Raw genomic sequence first — 21,754 nt, 5'->3', positions numbered from 1 at the left:
TGATTTTTTTGTGCATGTAAGTTGGGTGCAATGTGTCTTTACACTTCAAGACAAAAGGGGAGGGGGGGGGATTATTGCACTGTGAAAGAAGAAAAGGTGTGTGTGTATATACAGTCAGGTCCATAAATATTGGGACATCGACACAATTCTAATCTTTTTGGCTCTATACACCACCACAATGGATTTGAAATTAAACGAACAAGATGTGCTTTAACTGCAGACTTTCAGCTTTAATTTGAGGGTATTTACATCCAAATCAGGTGAACGGTGTAGGAATTACAACAGTTTGTATATGTGCCTCCCACTTTTTAAGGGACCAAAAGTAATGGGACAGATTAACAATCATCCATCAAACTTTCAATTTTTAATACTTGGTTGCAAATCCTTTGCAGTCAATTACAGCCTGAAGTCTGGAACGCATAGACATCACCAGACAAACTCTTTGGTTGCTTTCGCAGTATGCTTCGGGTCATTGTCAATCAGCACTGTGAAGTGCCGTCCAATGAGTTCTGAAGCATTTTGCTGAATATGAGCAGATAATATTGCCCGAAACACTTCAGAATTCATCCTGCTGCTTTTGTCAGCAGTCACATCATCAATAAATACAAGAGAACCCGTTCCATTGGCAGCCATACATACCCATGCCATGACACTACCACCACCATGCTTCACTGATGAGGTGGTATGCTTTGGCTCATGAGCTTCTCCATATTCTTCTCTTCCCATCACTCTGGTACAAGTTGATCTTGGTCTCATCTGTCCATAGGATGTTGTTCCAGAACTGTGAAGGCTTTTTTAGATGTTGTTTGGCAAACTTTAATCTGGCCTTCCTGTTTTTGAGGCTCACCAATGGTTTACATCTTGTGGTGAACCCTCTGTATTCACTCTGGTGAAGTCTTCTCTTGATTGTTGACTTTGACACACATACACCTACCTCCTGGAGAGTGTTCTTGATCTGGCCAACTGTTGTGAAGGGAGTTTTCTTCACCAGGGAAAGAATTCTTCGGTCATCCACCACAGTTGTTTTCCATGGTCTTCCGGGTCTTTTGGTGTTGCTGAGTTCACCGGTGCGTTCTTTCTTTTTAAGGATGTTCCAAACAGTTGATTTGGCCACACCTAATGTTTTTGCTATCTCTCTGATGGGTTTGTTTTGTTTTTTCAGCCTAATGATGGCTTGCTTCACTGATAGTGACAGCTCTTTGGATCTCATATTGAGAGTTGACAGCAACAGATTCCAAATGCAAATAGCACACTTGAAATAAACTCTGGACTTTTTATCTGCTCCTTGTAAATGGGATAATGAGGGAATAACACACACCTGGCCATGGAACAGCTGAGCAGCCAATTATCCCATTACTTTTGGTCCTTTAAAAAGTGGGAGGCACATATACAAACTGTTGTAATTCCTACACCATTCACATGATTTGCATGTAAATACCCTCGAATTAAAGCTGAAAGTCTGCAGTTAAAGCATATCTTGTTTGTTTCACTTCAAATCCATTGTGGTGGTGTATAAAGCCAAAAAGATTAGAATTGTGTTGATGTCCCAATATTTATGGACCTGACTGTATATATATATATATATATATAAAATATATGCGCTACACTTTATTACATGATTCAATGTGTCTTTACATCATTATACATTCCTGGGTATAGACTACATATATGGGATGAAATCCCCTTAGTCTGATTTGGAGAGGGATGAGGGGTGAGATGCACACTGCAGAAATAATTTACAGTACATATATTGTGTGGTGCACTACAGCTGAGAGGGTGTCAGAATTTTGGTTATTAAACAAGTATTTGAGTATTTGTGGCCATGCACGTTTCTGAAGAAACTTCTAAACAAAGCATATTGAGTGAAGTTTAGTGTACGATCCCAGCATCTACAAGGTGTCCAGATGAATTAACCCTCATGTGCATACGTTGCAGTTACATTATCCTACCCCAGCCAATCAATGTGGCCGAAGGTGCTGGAAAAAGACCAGGTGAGAATGTTGGCACAGGTTAGGGAACTTGCAGACGTCACCTTCTAGAGAGGAGATGAGTATGGAGTATTAGTTCAGCTTTAATGCTCAGTCACAGAATATATAGAACCTGTCATGAAAGTACTGCCCTCCCCTGCTGTTCCATTTCTCTAGGAATCAAACCCTGTGTAAGCTCTGTGTTGGATGATGTTGGAGCTTACAAGGGGTTGGTGTTGTCATCCTCCTCACATGACTATGTATGTCCAAGCACTGCATCATGGGAGGGGTCTTGAGCATTGGGGAAGGTGAATCATGGCGGAGGCAGGCTGTTAATTTGTCAGGATCATCATGTCCGTGTCTGCTTTCCTGTAAATAAAAGTATATTAGAAAGGCACCGATGAGGTTCTGTCTACTAGGACTACTTTCTGCCCTGAGCCTGGACCCTTAGGGCCAGTTCACATCTGTGCAGTGTATTATAGGTGTGTTGTGTTTTAGGCATATTACCATTGAACCCTATATAGCATGTATTTTCATGAAGTCAAAGTTGCAGCAAGCAGAAGTTTTTTCTTGCACCACAACTAAAACACACAGGTGTGAACAAGGCCTATGTTCCCAGAAGGGGGTTGAGGACAGAGCACAGTCTGGATGTGATGGATCAGAACACAATAGTCTAAGTTGGTGAAGTAAAATTAGAAAAATATATACATAAAACTATTTTTCAGAAATGTAAAACTGATAATTGGCATGTGCGTATGTATTCACCCCCTCTGGTGCAACCAATTACCTTCAGAAGTCACATAATTAGTGAAATGATGTCCACCTATGTGCAAGTGTCACATGATCTGTCATTACATATACACACCTTTTTGAAAGGCTCCAGAGGCTGCAACACCTAAGCAAGAGGCACCACTAACCAAACACTGCCATGAAGACCAAGGAACTCTCCAAACAAGTAAGGGACAATGTTGTTGAAAAGTACAAGTCAGGGTTAGGTTATAAAAAAATATCCAAATATTTGATGATCCCTAGGAGCACCATCAAATCTATCATAACCAAATGGAAAGAACATACACAACAGCAAACCTGCCAAGAGAGGGTCGCACACCAAAACTCACAGACCGGGCAAGGAGGGCATTAATCAGAGAGGCAGCACAGAGACCTAAGGTAACCCGGGAGAAGCTGCAGAATTCCACAGCAGAGACTGGAGTATCTGTTGTGTTATTGGGGTGTTTAGCTCAAGTGATAGATGCTCTTTTGGTGCAGTGAGTCCACTTCAAACAGGTGTTATGGTTAACTTTGTTTGGCCCACATAAATGAGCCCACGTTTATTAAATGAAAAACAAAACAAAAGCAAAAGGTTCATTCAGGATTCCCACGCAGGGGTTTAACTTAATTTAGTACTCAAAAATAAGGAAAACATACCTGGCTCTCTTGTAAGCAGTTGATCTGCTTGCTCTCAACAGAGCTGATTCTTTCCAGCCCCCTGGACTCACTGGCTTCCATAGTCTTCGTGACTGTCAAGACTGGCCAGCCTTTCCCAGTCCCTGGGCAGAGAGTCCCCCTAACACATGCTGCAGTCTCCCACAGGGCAGACAGCTTTCCAGACATAGGTCTGTCTTCATGCAGCACCAGCAGTAACAAGCTGCTCACATTCCACCTTCCTCCCCCTACTGCTCTCACCAGTCCCTCGTTATATGCACCTGGGCACACACCCTGCTGGCTGTCCGCAACACCCGGACACAGGGTTGGAGATCCTGTCCCACCCAAGACTCTGAGGGATCTCCAAACTACAGAGCCCCATCCGGAAATAGCAAGATCCGGAGAAAGCTGCCAGAGCAGTTTTCTCTGTTTCAAATCTATGGTCTGTAGCTCTGCAGTCCGCCGATATGCAGACTCTGTGTCCACTTTAACCCCATTTTCCCAGAGACAGGGACTCTCACTATTACACTGTACATAGGACGACAATAAGCCAAATGCTCCATAGAGTTGGGCTTTATGGCAGAGTAGCCAGAAGAAAGCCATTACTTTCAGCAAAAAACAAAATGGCACGTTTTGAGTTTGCAAAAAGGCATGGGAGACTCCCAAAATGTATGGAGGAAGGTGCTCTGGTCTGATGAGACTAAGTTTGAACTTTTTGGCCATCAAAGAAAATGCTATTTCTGGTGCAAGCCCAACACATCACCCAAAGAACACCCACAGTGAAACATGGTGGTGGCAGCATCATGCTGTGGGGATGTTTTTCAGCAGTCGGGACTGGGAAACTGGTCAGAGTTGAGGGAAAGATGGATGGTGCTAAATACAGGGATATTCTTGAGCAAAACCTGTACCACTCTCTGTGATTTGAGGCTAGGACGGAGGTTTACCTTCCAGCAGGACAATTACCCCAAACACACTGCTAAAGCAACACTTGAGTGATTTAAGGGGAAACATGTAAATGTGTTGGAATGTCCTAGTCAAAGCCCAGACCTCAATCCAATAGAAAATCTGTGGTCAGACTTAAAGATTGCTGTTCACAAGTGCAAATCATCCAACTTGAAGGAGCTGGAGCAGTTTTGCAAGGAGGGATGGGCAAAAATCCCAGTGGTAAGATGTGGCAATATATACAAGTGAAGGCGCAGAGAACTAGAACCGTCAATATCCCACAATATTTGAGTGATGTGCTGTATAAGCATAATATTATATGCACAGTAAAAATTTTATTACAACAGAAGTCCACAGTTTTATAGTTGTTTTAAAAAAGTCCTCGGACCATATGAGATGATAATGAAGGGGGGGGGGGTTTCCACGCTCAGGGCTGCCATCGGGGGAACAGAAACCATGTTCCAAATACACTGAAAAGACACCAGCAGGGGAGAGGCGCCTCTGGGTGCAGATATAGGTCAAGTTTTAATGTGAAGTAAAAGTACATAGGCAACTCACATTTGCGGAGTCATAGTAAGCATAAGTCCCAACATAGGGGTGTCATCAGTGTAGTCGATCTGTGTTAACGCTCTGTTGCTCGCTGGATGGTCATCGACCGGCTGCAGTGGAGGATTCCTCAGAACGAGGCTTAAGGCGCAGATGGTTTCCAGGCGAGGAGGGATGACGTCACTGGAAAACGACGCGTTTCCTGAGCGTACAGGCTGCAAGTGACATGGCAGCCTCGCTCCTTCTTCAAGCTGATTGATGGAACTCACAGGCTTACAATATATTTTATAATATATTTTGATTATTTTACATAATGGAACTCGATCAAAAGAATAGATATAATATCATGATTTAGGTGATAAGAGGTAAAAAAGAGAGAGAGAGATATGGGATGGCTATACATGTATGGAGAAATAGTAATGGGGATAAACATAGTGCACATGTTCATCATACAACACGCCGATGCAACATGTGCAAAAAACACACATGTACAGCATACAGCACGTAAATGCGACATGTGCAGGGTACAAGTTATCCATGGTATGTATGGAACTAACATATAAGGTAATTATAAAATCCACAGAGGGTACCGTTAGAACAAAAAAAGGAGGGGGGGGGTTTATTGTGTGTGTGTGTGTGTATGTATATGTGTGTGTGTGTATGTGTCTATGTATGTGTATATATATATATACACACACACACACCCCTTTTCTTATGTGAATGGGTAGTGTGACCATACTTACGAGTACCCGCCACCCCCAAAAAAAGGAAGATAGGAAGACAAACCTAAAAAATATATATATGGATATATGGTTAGATATGGTATGTGGCATAAATAGCTTAAAATGCAAGGAGAACATAAGCAGATATAGGCAAAAAAATGTGAGAGTATCAAACAATGGTAGCTATTTCTATACACTCATTGATACCTCCTGGTAAAAGGGCATCCTGTAAATCCAGTAGGTCTCTCTCGCACATAGCTTTTTGAATTGTTCGGTTGTCAAGAGAGATCTAGGAATCTGTTCGATAACCCATTATTTTAGACCCACAGTAGATTTATGGTGGGCCTCTGCAAAGTGTCTGGGGACACTGTGTGAGTCCGTACCGCCCTCAGTAAACCTTCTATGCTCACCAAATCTTTGTCTTAGGGCTTGAATTGTCTGATGAACAGTTGTAAAACTCTTTTAGTGGATAGGTTTTACATTTTGTACTGAATGGTTTTTGGCCGAGCTGTACAAATTTGCAGGTCTTGCAAAGTGCTTTTCGGCATTGGTACAAACCCACTATAGTTATCAAAATGGGTACTGATGATGAGGCTATAGTTGGCTTGAGTTTGCTTGAGGCGATTTTGTTCTTCAGGTTTGGGGCCCTGCAGTATGTGACTCTCTGACAAGGAGGAAGGATAGTTTTTAGGTGTGGGTCCTGCTGTAAGATGGCCCAACGATTGGACAGTATCTTTTCCATCTTCTTGTGTTTGGAAAGGAAAGTGGTTATGAACCACCTTTTTGGAGGTTGACTAGTTTTTGGAGGTTTTCCATGGAGGTACAGTTTGTACGCTTCTTCCACCAGGCTGTCGGGATACTGCTTCTCAAGAAATTTGTTCTTCAGGTTAGCACTAAGTTCGACGTAATCAGTGTCTCTGGTACAGTTCTGTCTGAGGCGACAGAATTGGCCTTTTGGGATATTTTGGATCCATTTCGGATAGTGGCAGCTCTTAATGTGTAGATAAGAATTGCCAGCGATAGGTTTTACGTAATTCTTGGCATAGACGGTCTGACTGTCATGTCCTAATTCTAGGTCCAAAAAGGCTAATGAAGTCGGGTTGCTTACAAATGTAAATGACAACCCATATATGTTGTCATTGCAATATTGGACAAATGAGGTGATGAGATCGGGGATGCCATCCCAGATGATAATGAAGTCATCTATGTACCTCCCGAAAAAAACAATGTTGGCTGAAAAAGGATTGTTATTGTGAATGTGGTGCTTTTCCCAAAAACCCATAGCCAGATTAGCATAGGAGGGAGCAAAATTTGCTCCCATGGCGGTGCCTTGTTGTTGTAAGTAATACTCTCCATTAAAAGTAAAGTAGTTATGCGTCAGACAAAATGTAGTGGCTTCCACAATGAAGGTTGCCTGGTGAGGGTTAATAAGTGGATCCATGGCTAGAAATTGTTCTAAGGCCATTAGGCCAAAGCTGTGGGGGATGGAGGTATACAAAGAACTGACATCAAGTGACAGCCAAACATATGTTGGTTCCCATTTGTAGGGGGACAGAAGTTTCAGTAGGTGTGTTCCATCACAAATGTAGGACTGTAATTGGAGGACTATGGGCTGTAAAAATTGATCTACATATAGGCTAAAACCTGAGGTGACGCTGTCCATGGATGCCACAATAGCTCTACCAGGGGGATGTTGTGAGTTTTTATGTATCTTTGGATAAGTGATAGAAATAAGGTGTTGGATAGAATGCCTTTCATAGGAATGAACTCTTTGTTTTGGTGATTATAACCAAAAGTCCCCCCCCCCACCTGGACCTTGCATTCTGATAGTGGCACCCTCCACTGTCAGAATACACTGATCAGTGACCACAGCTGGCAATCAAGGAAAATGTACATGTACATGCCCCTTCCACTGAAGTCGATCAAACAACTGACTTCTGCCAAGCGGGAACAGCCACTCACTGATCAAAATTTGAGCAATGTATGGCCAGCTTTACTCATGACAATCAATAGTGAGTCAAATATTAGAGTGATAACATGCAGAAAAAATTGTCCTTCAAAAATTCCTGACCTCTACAGAAAACACTATTTTGAGTCAACTCTGCCCAGTTTGTTGTTGAACAAATATGAGCAAGGTGTGCCCAAGAAAAGTGTTTCCCCAAGGGTGGCATTTATACAGTACAGCTAGAAATCAGGAGCTGAGTAGCTTCCTCTACATTTACAAAATAAAGAATAAGTATAGATCATAAAAAGATATGTCATGTATTAACTATAACATACAACTCTAAACAGAGCAAGACTACCCACTAACTCACTGAGGACGCATAGTTTAGCACAAATCTATAGTATATTAAAGTGTTACTAAACCCACAACAGTAAAATCAGTCTATATATGCAGCATAGCATGCTTGTTATACTCACTGTGGAACTTAAGGGGTTTATCCTCTGCATTGTGTAAAAAAGCTGTTTTATCCTGTATGCATAGATCCTCCCCCTCCTGTACTGTCTATCTGGGGAAGGCCAGCTAACACAGGCAGAGTAGCCGACCTGCACATGCTCAGTTGTGTCTTTTTTGCTGGAGAGAACAGTTTCTTGTTCTCAGAGCTAGCCAGGTCACATGATATTGACATCACACATGTGGGCGTGTATACACGGTGAAGTGGAGATCTCCTCCTTCCTAAACTCTCAGCACTGGAGAAACTGTGCAGTTTATCATGTGACCGTGGTATACAGATCATCCAAAAAGGTATATAGTGGCAGTATTTAAATGTAAAAAGAAGATTTATAAGCTGGGGGGGGTGAACTATTTTCATATTACTGGGTTTAGTAACACTTTAATAGATACAGTATATGCAAAATAATAACTTCACCAACATAATTCACTGCAACATAGGGCTTCATTCACACAGGCGCTGAGGCCCATGTCCATGAATGGGCCATGTATTCATGCAACTTGAGCCAACAGGTGCTGCGTGCAGGCAGACCGTGTCAGTGTATGGGGACGCAGCAGCTGCACAGATACAGCCACTCATCCCAGTATGACAGACATGTGAGTGTGGGTAAGCGGCCCTGAACACGCACTGTCTGCGTCCGGGGCACGTCTCGCAGCAGCTGTGCTGTCACAACCACTCAACTCCATACGCCTATATAGGCTGCCCGAATGTATCAGTCCATTCACAGACTAATGGACCTCAGTGCTCATGTGAATGAGGCCTAATGTAGATTACAGACTGAATAATATGTGACATCCAGAAATATGCTCAGCAAAATTTCTTTGATGCACAGTCAGTTTCTGTGTATTATTATTTCTTGAGTTGTGTATGTTATCCTTTCCTGAGGGCCTTGACATTGAGACACAGATTAGGCCTCATGTACACTGCGGCTGCTAAACTGATTATTAGGACCAGTTGGGCATTTTTTCCAGCAGCCCTGAACTCTCCTCTATGTTATCTTATCTGTACATGTACACTCAGATGTTTATAGTGGATTAGAGGCAGTTCGAGCTACTGGCATTTTTTTGAAAGCAGATAAATTAGTAGGCGAGGCCGAAAAGACGCAAGTTTATCAAGTCCAACCCATGTGTGTGATTATATGTCAGTATTACATTGTATATCCCTGTATGTTGCGGTCGTTAAGGTGCTTATCTAATAGTTTTTTAAACTATCGATTCTTCCTTGCTGAGACCACCGCCTGTGGAAGGGAATTCCACATCCTTGCCATTCTTACAGTAAAGAACCCTCTACATAGTTTAAGGTTAAACCTCTTTTCTTCTAAGTTTAATGAGTGGCCATGTGTCTTGTTAAACTCCCTTCCGCTAAAAAGTTTTATCTCTATTGTGGGATCCTTTATGTAGATGGCAACTCACCTCCTAATAGAAAGTTAATAGATTGGTTTGGTAAGAACGATTCTTCATGAATCCATGCTGATTACTGCTAATGATACTGTTCTTGTTACTAAAATCTTGTATATAGTCCCTTATCATCCCCTCCAAGAGCTTGCAGATAAATTAGTAGGCGAGGCCGAAAAGACGCAAGTTTATCAAGTCCAACCCATGTGTGTGATTATATGTCAGTATTACATTGTATATCCCTGTATGTTGCGGTCGTTAAGGTGCTTATCTAATAGTTTTTTAAACTATCGATTCTTCCTTGCTGAGACCACCGCCTGTGGAAGGGAATTCCACATCCTTGCCATTCTTACAGTAAAGAACCCTCTACATAGTTTAAGGTTAAACCTCTTTTCTTCTAAGTTTAATGAGTGGCCACGTGTCTTGTTAAACTCCCTTCCGCTAAAAAGTTTTATCTCTATTGTGGGATCACCAGTATGGTATTTATAAATTTGAAATCATATCCCCTCTCAAGCGTCTCTTCTCCACAGAGAATACGTTCAGTGCTCGCAACCTTTCCTCATAACTTGTATACTCCAGACCCTTTATTAACTTAATTGCCCTTCTTTGTACTCTCTCCATTTCCAGTACATCCTTCCTGAGGACTGGTGCCCAGAACTGGACAGCATACTCTAGGTGCGGCCGGACCAGAGTCTTGTAGAGTGGGAGAATTATCGTTTTATCTCTGGAGTTGATCCCCTTTTTAATGCATGCCAATATTCTGTTTGCTTTGTTAGCAGCAGCTTGGCATTAGATGCCATTGCTGAGCTTATCATCTACTAGGACCCCCAGGTCCTTTCCATCCTAGATTCCCCCAGAGGTTCTCCCCCTAGTGTATAGATTGCATTCATATTTTTGCCACCCAAATGCATTATTTTACATTTTTCTACATTAAACCTTATTTGCCATGTAGTTGCCCACCCCATTAATTTGTTCATCTTTTTGCAAGGTTTCCACATCCTGCGGAGAAGTTATTGCCCTGCTTAGCTTAGTATCATCCGCAAATACAGAGATTGAACTGTTTACCCCATCCTCCAGGTCGTTTATGAACAAAATAAATAGGATTGGTCCCAGCACAGAACCCTGGGGGACCCCACTACCCACCCCTGACCATTCCGAGTACTCCCCATTTATCACCACCCTCTGAACTCGCCCTTGTAGCCAGTTTTCAATTCATGTACTCACTCTATGGTCCATGCCAATGGACCTTATTTTGTACAGTAAACGTTTGTGGGGAACTGTGTCAAATGCTTTTGCAAAATCCAGATACACCACATCTACGGGCCTTCCTTTATGTAGATGGCAACTCACCTCCTAATAGAAAGTTAATAGATTGGTTTGGTAAGAACGATTCTTCATGAATCCATGCTGATTACTGCTAATGATACCGTTCTTGTTACTAAAATCTTGTATATAGTCCCTTATCATCCCCTCCAAGAGCTTGCATACTGTTGATGTTAGGCTAACTGGTCTGTAATTTCCGGGGATGTATTTTGGGCCCTTTTTAAATATTGGTGCTACATTGGCTTTTCTCCAATCACCTGGTATCATTCCAGTCAGTAGACTGTCAGTAAAAATTAGGAACAATGGTCCGGGAATTACTTGACTGAGTTCTCTAAGTACCCTCGGATGCAAGCCATCCGGTCCCGGTGATTTATTAATGTTAAGTTTCCCAAGTCTAATTTTATTTCTGTCCTCTGTTAACCATGGAGGTGCTTCCTGTGATGTGTCATAAGGATAAACACTGCAGTCTTGGTTACTGAAGCCCCCCGATTCCCTCGTGAAAACTGAGGAGAAGAATAAATTCAATACCTTCGCCATCTCCCCATCCTTTGTAACCAGATGTCTTTCCTCATTCTTTATGGGGCCAATATGGTCTGTCCTCCCTTTTTTACTGTTTACATACTTGGGATTTTTTTTGCTCTCCTCCGCTATGTGTCTTTCGTGTTCTATCTTAGCCGCCCTAATTGCACCCTTACATTTCTTGTTGCATTCTTTATAAAATCTGAATGCTGATGATGATCCTTCAACCTTGTATTTTTTTTAAGGCCTTCTCCTTTGCTTTTATATGCATTTTTACATTGGAGTTAAGCCATCCAGGACTTTTGTTCACTCTTTTAAATGTATTACCCAATGGGATGCATTGGCTAATGCCCTTATTTAATATGCTCTTAAAGAAAACCCATCTCTCCTCCATGTTCTTTGTTCCTAAGATTTTATCACAATTCATGCCTTCTAACAAGGTTCATAGTTTAGTGAAGTTGGCTCTTTTGAAATTCAGTGTCTTTGTATTCCCCTTATGTTTCCTATTTGTGTGATTTATACTGAAGCCAATTGACCTGTGATCGCTTTTTCCTAAATTGCCCCGTATTTCCACATCCTTGATCAGGTCTGTTTTGTTGGTAATGAGAAGATCCAGTTACGCTTTATTTCTAGTTGGTGCGTCTACCATCTGAACCATGAAATTGTCCTGCAAGACATTTAGGAACTGGCGAGCCTTAGACGAATGCGTGGTTCCCTCCGCCCAGTCTATGTCTGGATATTTAAAATCCCCCATTATGATAACACTTCCCATCCTTGCTGCTAATCCAATTTGTGATAGGAGATCAGTCTCCCCCTCCTCCCTCAGGTTAGGGGGCCTATAGCATACTCCCAGTAATATTTTCCCCTTAGCTTCATCTCTTTGGAGCTCTACCCATAAGGATTCCACCTCCTCCCTAGCTCCCTTAGTGATATCATCTCTCACATTCACTTGTACATTATTCTTGATATATAGGCATACCCCTCCCCCTTTTCCACCCTCTCTATCCCTGCGATAAAGGGTATACCCTTGAATGGTTGCAAGCCAATAATGAGAGCTGTTGATCCAGGTCTCTGAGAAGTCGGCCCAGTCCTCCAGGAACCCAAACCCCTCCTTACTACACCAGCTCCTCAGCCACTTGTTTACTTCCCTAATCTCCCTCTGCCTTTTTGGTGTGGCTCGATGTACCGGTAGTATTACTGAGAATAATACCTTGGCGGTCCTTTTCCTCAATTTAGCTCCCAAGTCCCTAAAATCATTCTTCAGGACACTCCATCTGCCTCTCAATTACATTCAGGACTGTAGTTTACTGGTATTTCAAACACCAAATGCTTGTAACCATGCATAAACGCGGTAACCCGCATTTATATGTGTTTTTAAAGAGGAAAAAAATTCTGATAATTTTGCAACATGTAAAATGTGGAAAAAAACGCAATTTTCAAAACATGCTGTTCCCTGCAAGCTTAGCCCATCGTTGAGGGAGGGGGAGAGAGAGAGAGAGAGGGGGAGAGAAAGGGGGAAAGGGAGACAGAGAGGGGGAGGGCAGGAGGGAGGGAAAGGGGGAGGGCGAGAGAGAGTGGGGAAGGGAGACAGAGAGAGAGACGGGGGGGGGCGAAAGAGAGAGAGAGAGGGGGGAGGGCAAGGGAGAGGGGGAGAGAGAGAGGGGGAGGGAGAGAGAGGGGGGAGAAAGGTGTGTGTGTGTGTGAGAGAGAGGGGGGAGGGGGAGAGGGGGAGGACAAGAGGAAGAGAAAGTGTGAGAGAGGGGGGAAGAGAGAGAGAGGGGGGGGAGAGGGAGGAAGAGAGAGAGGGGGGGAAAGAAGGAGAGAGGGAGGGAGAGAGAGGGGGGGAGAGAGGGAGGGAGAGAGAGGGCGGAGAGAGAGAGGGGGGAGAGAGGGGGGAGAAAGGTGAGAGAGGGGGGAGAGAGAAGGGGGAGGGAGAGAGAGAGGGGGGAGAAAGGTGTGAGAGAGGGGGGGAAGGAGAGAGGGGGTAGGGAGAGGGGGAGAACAAGAGTAAGGGAGAGAGAGAGGGGGAGAGAGAGAGGAGGAGGGAGAGAGAGAGAGGGGGGAAGGAGAGAGGGGGTAGGGTGAGGGGGAGGACAAGAGGAAGGGGGAGAGAGAGTGTGAGGGGGGAAAGGAGGGAGAGAGAGGGGGGAGGGCAAGGGAGAGGGGGGGAGAGAGATGGGGGGAGAAAGGTGTGTGTGTGAGAGAGAGGGGGGAAGGGGAGAGGGGGAGGACAAGAGGAAGAGAAAGTGTGAGAGAGGGGGAAAGGGGGGAAGAGAGAGAGAGGGGGGGAGGGAGGAAGAGAGAGAGGGGGGGGGGAGAAGGAGAGAGGGAGGGAGAGAGAGGGCGGAGAGAGAGAGGGGGGAGAGAGGGGGGAGAAAGGTGAGAGAGAGGGGGGAGAGAGGAGAGAGAGAAGGGGGAGGGAGAGAGAGAGAGAGGGGGGAGAAAGGTGTGAGAGAGGGGGGGAAGGAGAGAGGGGGTAGGGAGAGGGGGAGAACAAGAGTAAGGGAGAGAGAGAGGGGGAGAGAGAGAGGAGGAGGGAGAGAGAGAGAGGGGAGAGAGGGGGGAAGGAGAGAGGGGGTAGGGTGAGGGGGAGGACAAGAGGAAGGGGGAGAGAGAGTGTGAGGGGGGAAAGGAGGGAGAGAGAGGAGGGGGAGAAAGAGGGGAGAAAGGTGTGAGAGAGGGGGTGAGAGGGGGAGGACAAGAGGAATGGAGAGAGTGTGAGAGAGGGGGAAAGGGGGGAGAGAGAGAGGGGGGGAAGGAGAGAGAGGGGAGAGAGGAAGGGGGGAGGGAGAGAGAGTGGGAGGGGGGAAGGTGTGTGAGAGAGAGGAGGGGAAGGGGAGAGGGGGAGGACAAGAGGGAGTGTGAGAGAGGGAGAGGGGGGGGAAAGGTGTGAGAGAGAAGGGGGGGAAGGTAGGGGTAGGTAGAGGGGGAGGATAAGAGGAAGGGAGAGAGAGAGTGTGTGAGAGAGGTGGAAAGGGGGGAGAGAGAGAGGGGGGCGAGAGGGAGGGAGAGTGAGAGAGAGAGGGGGGGAAGGAGAGAGAGGGGGAAAGGAGAGAGAGAGAAGGGGGGGGCGAGAGGGAGGGAGAGAGAGGGAGAAGGGGAGGGAGGGAGAGGGGGGAGGGAGAGAGAGGGTGGGAAAGAGGGGGAGGAATTAATAAAAACAAAAAGCTTTCTACAAGCACGCTGCTCCCTCTGCTGCTGTTTTCTGAGGCTGAAATAGTTAATATTAATAATTGTTTTTGTGGGCATTTGGGAGGGTCTCCTGAGGTTATCTATAAAAAACGCTTCTAAACACATGCACTCATAACCGGAGACAAACATGCATAAACACGGTATGTAAAAGCGGCAAAACGAACGTTTTTAACTGTCCGTTACTAGCTGTCAAGTTTCCAGCGTTCAGAAGAGGTTTTTTAAACGTCCTGTGTACATGAAGTCTAAGACGTTCCATGTCATCTCTTCATTGACTGGCAACCTTCCAGTTTCATTGCCAATATCTTTCCAATATCTAGCAGGGCAGAAGACCTGCTATTTCTCTGGTGATAAGTAACACTTATCTTGTCCACAGATATAACACAAAACTTGTCCCAATTTCAGGAAAAGTATTTTACATATGCATTGAGCTCAGTCCTAATAAGATGACACATTAGCTATATAATACAGATACATATTCTGTTTACCAAATTGCATTTTATATTTTATGGACTGTTTTTTTTTTTATGCTTTATTTGTCAAATGTGTTACTGCCCAACTAAGCTGATGTTCTGTTCTGCCATCACAGGGAAGAAGAAATGCATTTGCCCTGGGCTTGGAATCTTCTACACCATCCTGTCCACCTTATTTTTCTCCTCAGGCGCTTTGCTGGTGAAGAAGATTGAAGACATGCACTCTGTGCAGATCAGTGCTTTCCGCTGTATTTTCCAGATGTTATTTGTGCTTCCTGGCCTCATTTATTACAAGTACGTTTTAAACACTAGAAAACACTAGAAATTCTGTAGATTTCCACTTAACGACAGCCCTATAGTAGATTTACTGCTACAGCGTGGCCTTTTTGTGCAGAATCACATACACAGGTGCATCTCATAAAATTATCATATCATCAAAAAGTTCATTTCTTTCAGTATTTCAATTCAAAAAGTGAAACTCATATATTATATATAGATGCATTAAACACGGAGTGATATATTTCAAGCATTTCTTTCTTTTAATTTTGATCATTATGGCTTACAGCTAGTGAAAACCCAAAATTCAGTAACTCAGAAAACGAGAATATTACATAAGACCAGTAAGAAAATGATTTTTAATACAGGAAATGTTGGCTTATTATAAAGTATGTCCATGTATAGTATAGTATGCACTCAATACTTGGTCGGAGCTCCTTTTGCATGAATTACTGCATCAATGCGACGTGGCATGGAGGCGATTAGCCTACAACACTGCTGAGGTGTTATGGAAGTCCAGGTTACTTTGATGGTGGCTTTCAGCTCATCTGCATTGTTGGGTCTGGTGTCTCTCATCTTTCCCTTGACAATACCCCACAGATTCTCTATGGGCTTTTGGTCAGGCGCATGGGCAGGAGCCAAGTCCTGCTGGAAAATGAAATCAGCATTTCCATAAAGCTGGTCAGCAGAGGGAAGCATGAAGTGCTCTACCAATTTCCTGGTAGAGGGCTGCGCTGACTTTGGACTTGATAAAACACAGTGGGCCAAAACCAGCAGATGACATGGCTCCCTAAATCATCAGACTGTGGAAAATGTTGCATTTTATTTGGAAATCAAGGTCCCAGAGTCTGGAGGAAGAGTGGAGAGGCACAGAATCCAAGTTGCATGAGGTCCAGTGTGAAGTTTCCACAGTCAGTGATGATTTGGGGAGCCATGTCATCTGCTGGTGTTGGTCGATTGTGTTTTATCAAGTCCACAGTCAGCGCAGCCCTCTACCAGGAAATTCTAGAACACTTCATGCTTCCCTCTGCTGACCAGCTTTATGGAAATGCTGATTCCATTTTCCAGCAGGGTGTGGCACCTGCCCACACTGCCAAAAGTACCAATACCCGGTTTAATGATCATGGAATCACTGTGCCTGATTGGCCAGAACCTCGCCTGACCTAAACCCCATAGAGAATCGGTGGGGTATTGTTAAGACGAAGATGAGACACCAGACCCGACAATGCAGACATGCTGAAGGCCGCTATGAAAGAAACTTCAGCTTCCATAACACCTCAGCAGTGTCACAGGCTGATCTTCTCCATGCCACACCGCATTGATGCAGTAATTCATGCAAAAGGAGCCCCGACCAAGTATTGGGTGCATACTATACTGTACATGGACATCCTTTTCAGTAAGCCAACATTTCTGTATTAAAAATCTTTTTTTTTTATTGGGCTTATGTAATATTCAAATTTTCTGAGATACTGAATTTTGGGTTTTCACTAGCTCATTAAAATTTAAATAAAGAAATGCTTAAACTATATCACTCTGTGTGTAATGAATCTATATAATATGAGTTTCACTTTTTGAATTGAATTTCTGCAATAAATGAACTTTTTTGATGATATTCTAATTTTGTGAGATGCACCTGTATATGTGTTATTCTGTACTTCCGCCTACAGGGGGCGCGAGTGCCGCCGGCATGCCGCTTCTGCTGTGATTAGTCACAGCAGAAGCTGATCAGAGTGTGCCGGCCAATGGATGTCCGCCGCACACGCCTATTGTCGGGAAGAGAGGTTGAATGGAGCTCTGCCTATGTAAACAAGGCAGAGCTCTGTCCTGACAGGGGAAGTGATGGATTTTTTTTCCCTGCAAAGCTCCATCTCTTAGTAGAAGCACCACACAAAGTACACAAAAACACTGGCTAGGCACACATTTAACACTTTGATCGCCCTAGATGTTTAATCCCTTCCCAGCCAGTGTCATTAGTACACTCACAGTGCATATTTTTAGCTTCACCATACTAGTGTCACTGGTTCCCACAAAGTGTCAAAAGTGTCCGATTGTCTGCCTCAATAAAGTTGCTGATTGCCATCATTATTAGTATAAAAATAACTTTTGCGCAAAGCAAATATATGCTTATTGGGATGTCTTTTACCAAAAATATGTAGCAGAATACATATTGGCCCAATTTTATGAAGAAATACGATTTAAAAAAAAAAAAATTATTGGATATGTTTTATAGCAGAAAGCAAAAAAAAATGTTTTTTTTTTTTCAAAAGTACCAGTCTTTTTATGTTTATAGCACAAAAAATAGTGGTGATCAAATACCACCAAAAGAAAGCTCTATTTGTGGGGAAAAAAGTGACATCAATTTTATTTGGGTACAGTGTTGCATGACCGTGCAATTGTCAGTTAAATTAACGCAGTGCCTTTTCGCAAAAAAAGGCCTGGTCAGGAAGGGGGGTAAATCTTCCGCGAGTGGCTATTTACGAGAAACAACTCTACTAAAGATGTATTTGTCAATTTGATCCCTGGTTAGGTCATCTACTGTATTATAAAGTATTAAACCCAAAAGCAAACATGTATTATATTACAGATTACCAATTCTTCAACAGGGACGGGTGAGATTTAAACCGTCTATGGGCAGGCTGATTGTACCCAAGTCTATCCATCAGTTGACTTGGGTACAACCAGCATGTCCGATTTTCAGCATGCAAATATTGCCAGTAATTACTATGTTCCCTTGGCAGAGACAGCTCCCCATGCGCCACCCCCCCCCCCCCCATTCCCTGCTGGGAGAACACAATAGTTCCACGGAGGGATTCCCCCATCAACCCAGTCAGTGTTGATGGGGGAATCCTTCCCGTAGTGGCAGGAAAGAAAATGGCATCATCTATGGCCTGCCTTAGATGTCATGGCTGCATTTGTTTTCTTTTCCAAGCTTTCATTCTTCTATTTTCATCTGGTGATCTGCCCAATACATCTTGCTTTTTTCAAAAGAGCAAGCTCTCATGCAGATGTATCAGTTACAGGGTTGAGATAAACTATGCCATGCTGGCAGAGGTGCTTACAATGATCAGTTTTATTTCTTTATGAAAAATCTTCATCTCAAAAAGAAAAAAAAACTGTTTGCTGTAACTGGATATAAAGTGTGAGCCAGAGGCCAGAGTTTGGCTACAATTTGTTAGTGTATGTAAATCTGCTAGTACAGCTAACACCCCCCCCCCCCCCCCCCCCCCCCCCGAATGACAATGCTGCTGTCCAAATGTGCCCCTGTGCTCATCCATCCAGAGTGGGGGCACTCACTGGAGGTGTGTTATTGGCCAGATCACCAGGAAAAAAGCCTAAAAAAAGAAAACAAATGCAGCTACCACATCTGATCGTTGGTAAGCTGTAGTGTGTATGTATGTGTGTGTGTATATATATTTATATGTATATGTTTGTGTGTATATATATATATATATATATATATATATATATATATATACATACATACATATACATACATATATATATATATATATATATATATATATATATATATATATATATATTTTTTTTTTTTTTAGGGGGCGGGGGTAAAAGTGTGCCTTCTGCTCAGGCTCCTGTCAGAGATACTGTGGACTACTGGTAGAACTCCTTGTGGAATTCCTGATGGGGGTACAGTTGGGGGCTTCTGGATGGGCTCCTATACTGTCTGCTGCACTGCATCCTGAGTGAGCTCCTAGCAGGCCTGCTGGATGGGCTCCTGGACTGTCTCTTGGCCAGACTCCACATATGTATCCTAACCAGGCACCTGAATTGTCTCCTGGCTGGCCCACACTATCTCCTTGCTAGGCTTGTACCTGGAGTTCCTGGTGAGCTGGCTCACCTGCACAGGAATAGCATCGTTGCAAGCGGAGTCACATATTCATATAACGACTGCAACGCTTTTACAGTATTTGCAATGATTCTTGAATGGGACAAGAATTTCAACCAATTTCTACAGCATGATTGAATTATGAATGCAGTAACTGTGAAAAAATTGATAAATTTCCCCCATTGTATCTGAAAAATATTTTCTGAAGTTTAAGATACCTAACATTAAAATAGACTCATTAAAGATGGCTAGCTCACCATCTAGTGGTGATCATATAATATCTCCACCAACTCTGAGACCCTTATGCCGCTTACACACGAGCGGACTTTACGGCAGACTTGGTCCGGCGGACCGGACTCCGGCAGATAATTCGATGGTGTGTAGGCTCCAGCTGACTTTTTTTCCCCAAAAGTTCGACGGACCTAGAAATAAAACACGTTTCAAATCTTTCCGACGGACTTGAGTCCGGTTGAAAAGTCCGCTCGTCTGTATGCTAGTCCGACGGACAAAAACCAATGGTAGGGCAGCTATTGGCTACTGACTGTGAACTTCCTTATTTTAGTCCGGTTGTACGTCATCACGTACGAATCCGTCGGACTTTGGTTGATCGTGTGTAGGCAAGTCCATTCATTCGAAAGTCCGTCAGAGTCCACCGGACCTAGTCCATCGAAAAGTCCGCATGTGTGTACGCGGCATTATGAAATAGTGCCTGTAAAGCTACTGAAAACTGCCTCTCATTCTCTGCAATGGGTACTTTCACACCCAGGCGGTGCGCTTGTGGGACGTTCACAAAAGTCCTGCAAGCAGCATCTTTGCGGCAGGTTGGAAGCGCTGCATACAGCGTTCCCAAAACACCCCTGCCCCATGTCTGAAAAGCTCTTCGTAAGCGCTCCGAAACACTAGAGTTTTTATCCCTCTTCACCTCATTTGTCTATGAGTTTTGAACAGCAGTGGCCACAGCTACATTCAATTTTTCTTTTTGACTTTTTACTTGGCCTCTGGTCTGTGCGCCTGGATTTTTGTTTCTACTCCTCCTGAGTATGGCAATACCACATATGTGAGACTTTTTCACAGCCTGGCCACATACAGAAGCCCAACATGCAGGGAGCACTTTCAGGCATTCTAGGGACATAAAGTACACATAAAGTTTCCTGACAATCTATTACACTTTTGAAGGCCCTGGAGCACCAGGACAATGGAAACGCCCACAAAATGACCCCATTTTGGAAAGCAAACACCCCAACATATATTCTATGAGGCATTATGAGTCTTTTGAAGGGTTCATTTTTTTCCACAAGTTTTTTGGGAATGTGGAAAGAAAATTAAAACGCATTTTTTACGGCACTGACGGGCGCGGATGGGGATCGACTGATAGGGTGGCACTGATGAGCACTTACTGATGGGCACTGATGGGGCACTGTAGAGCACAGATGTGGCTATGATGTTTCACAGATGTTGCACTGTAGGGCACTGTAAAGCACAGATGTGGCACTGATGGGGCATTGCTGAGCACTGTTGGTACACAGATGTGCATTGATTGGTCATTGCTGAGCACTGACGTGGCACTGATAGGGCACAGATGTGCACTGAAGAGGCATTGTGGGGCACAGATGTGGCACTTCTGGGGCACAGATGGGCACTGCTGGGCACTTGGAATAGGGAAAATAAAACCTCACGCAGCCTCACGCTGCAGCTTCTCCCTCCTCTGCTCACACAATCGGTGTGAGAAGCGGAGAGAACCGAACATGACGCCGGTTTGTTAACGGTGATCTCTCCATCATTGGATGGAGCAATCACATAATAAAGGGCCGCTGGGATTGACCCTTTACCCCGATCCGTGACGCGCCCGAGAACCCTGCAAGAATGGACACTCCCATGTGCGTTCCCCAGGGGCACACGGGAGCGTGAATCTGGGAGGACGTCATGGTACACCCTCCCGAGATTATCTGACCATGCTGTAGCTGTCATTCGGCTATGGCCCGGTCGGGCAAGTTGTTAAACATAATCACTCTTTTATGTGACATGGTGTTAAGTGGGTTATTAATCATGTGAATTTGATTAATGAATTAATATAAGTATTTATGGGTGTGAGTTATGGTACACTGTGAGAAGGCTGCTCCTTAGTGTGAAATGCATTGCTGTGTTCCTGCTGGCTATTGAATAAAGAAAAGTGTTAACAGCATCCCTGTTTGTGCGGTGTTCCTTAGAGACATAGTGGAGAATTCTCTTGCTTCCATCTGTCTCGTTGAAAGATTGTGCTTTGGCATCCCTTTACATCAGTGGTTCTCAACCTTTATAGTGCCGTGACCCCTTGATAAAATTTCCCAAGTTGTGGGCAAGTTATTTTCGTAGCGTGGGTTGTCAGCACCCAAGGCAAGACAAGTAATTTGCGCCCCTAACCCATGGACATTTAGCGCTCCCTGAGTCCCTTCCACTCGTACAATATTAAAACCCCTTATGGTACATTTTAGGATGTACCACTCTTTTTTGTTCTTCTTTCTTTCCCTTTTATCTCTCTCTATCCTAATTTTTTTTTCCCCCATACCTTTAGCTGTTTTTGTTGTTTTTTCTCTTATTCTTCCTCTCCTTTTTTCTTTGTCCCCCCCCCCCCTTTTCCTCTCTCTTCCATGTATTCTCTATTTTTATTCCTTCTCTTACTCCTTGCTGGGGGGAATGGGATG

The 21,754-nt window shown here is 43.9% G+C and overlaps 1 protein-coding gene across 1 annotated transcript in view; it reads left to right on the top strand.

Moving 5' to 3' along the window:
- The window catches only part of SLC35G1 (solute carrier family 35 member G1), an 84,006-nt gene that overhangs the window by 58,031 nt on the left and 4,221 nt on the right, over positions 1-21,754 (top strand). The window contains exon 2 of the mRNA XM_073596018.1: positions 15,067-15,244. Within this exon, the coding sequence (XP_073452119.1) occupies positions 15,067-15,244 (178 nt within the window). The remainder of the gene's footprint in view (positions 1-15,066; positions 15,245-21,754) is intronic.

The sequence above is a fragment of the Aquarana catesbeiana genome, linkage group LG08 (genome assembly GCF_042186555.1).
Source record: "Aquarana catesbeiana isolate 2022-GZ linkage group LG08, ASM4218655v1, whole genome shotgun sequence".
In the NCBI taxonomy this organism is placed as follows: Eukaryota; Metazoa; Chordata; class Amphibia; order Anura; family Ranidae; genus Aquarana; species Aquarana catesbeiana.
This window is presented reverse-complemented; position numbering and strand designations above follow the sequence as displayed.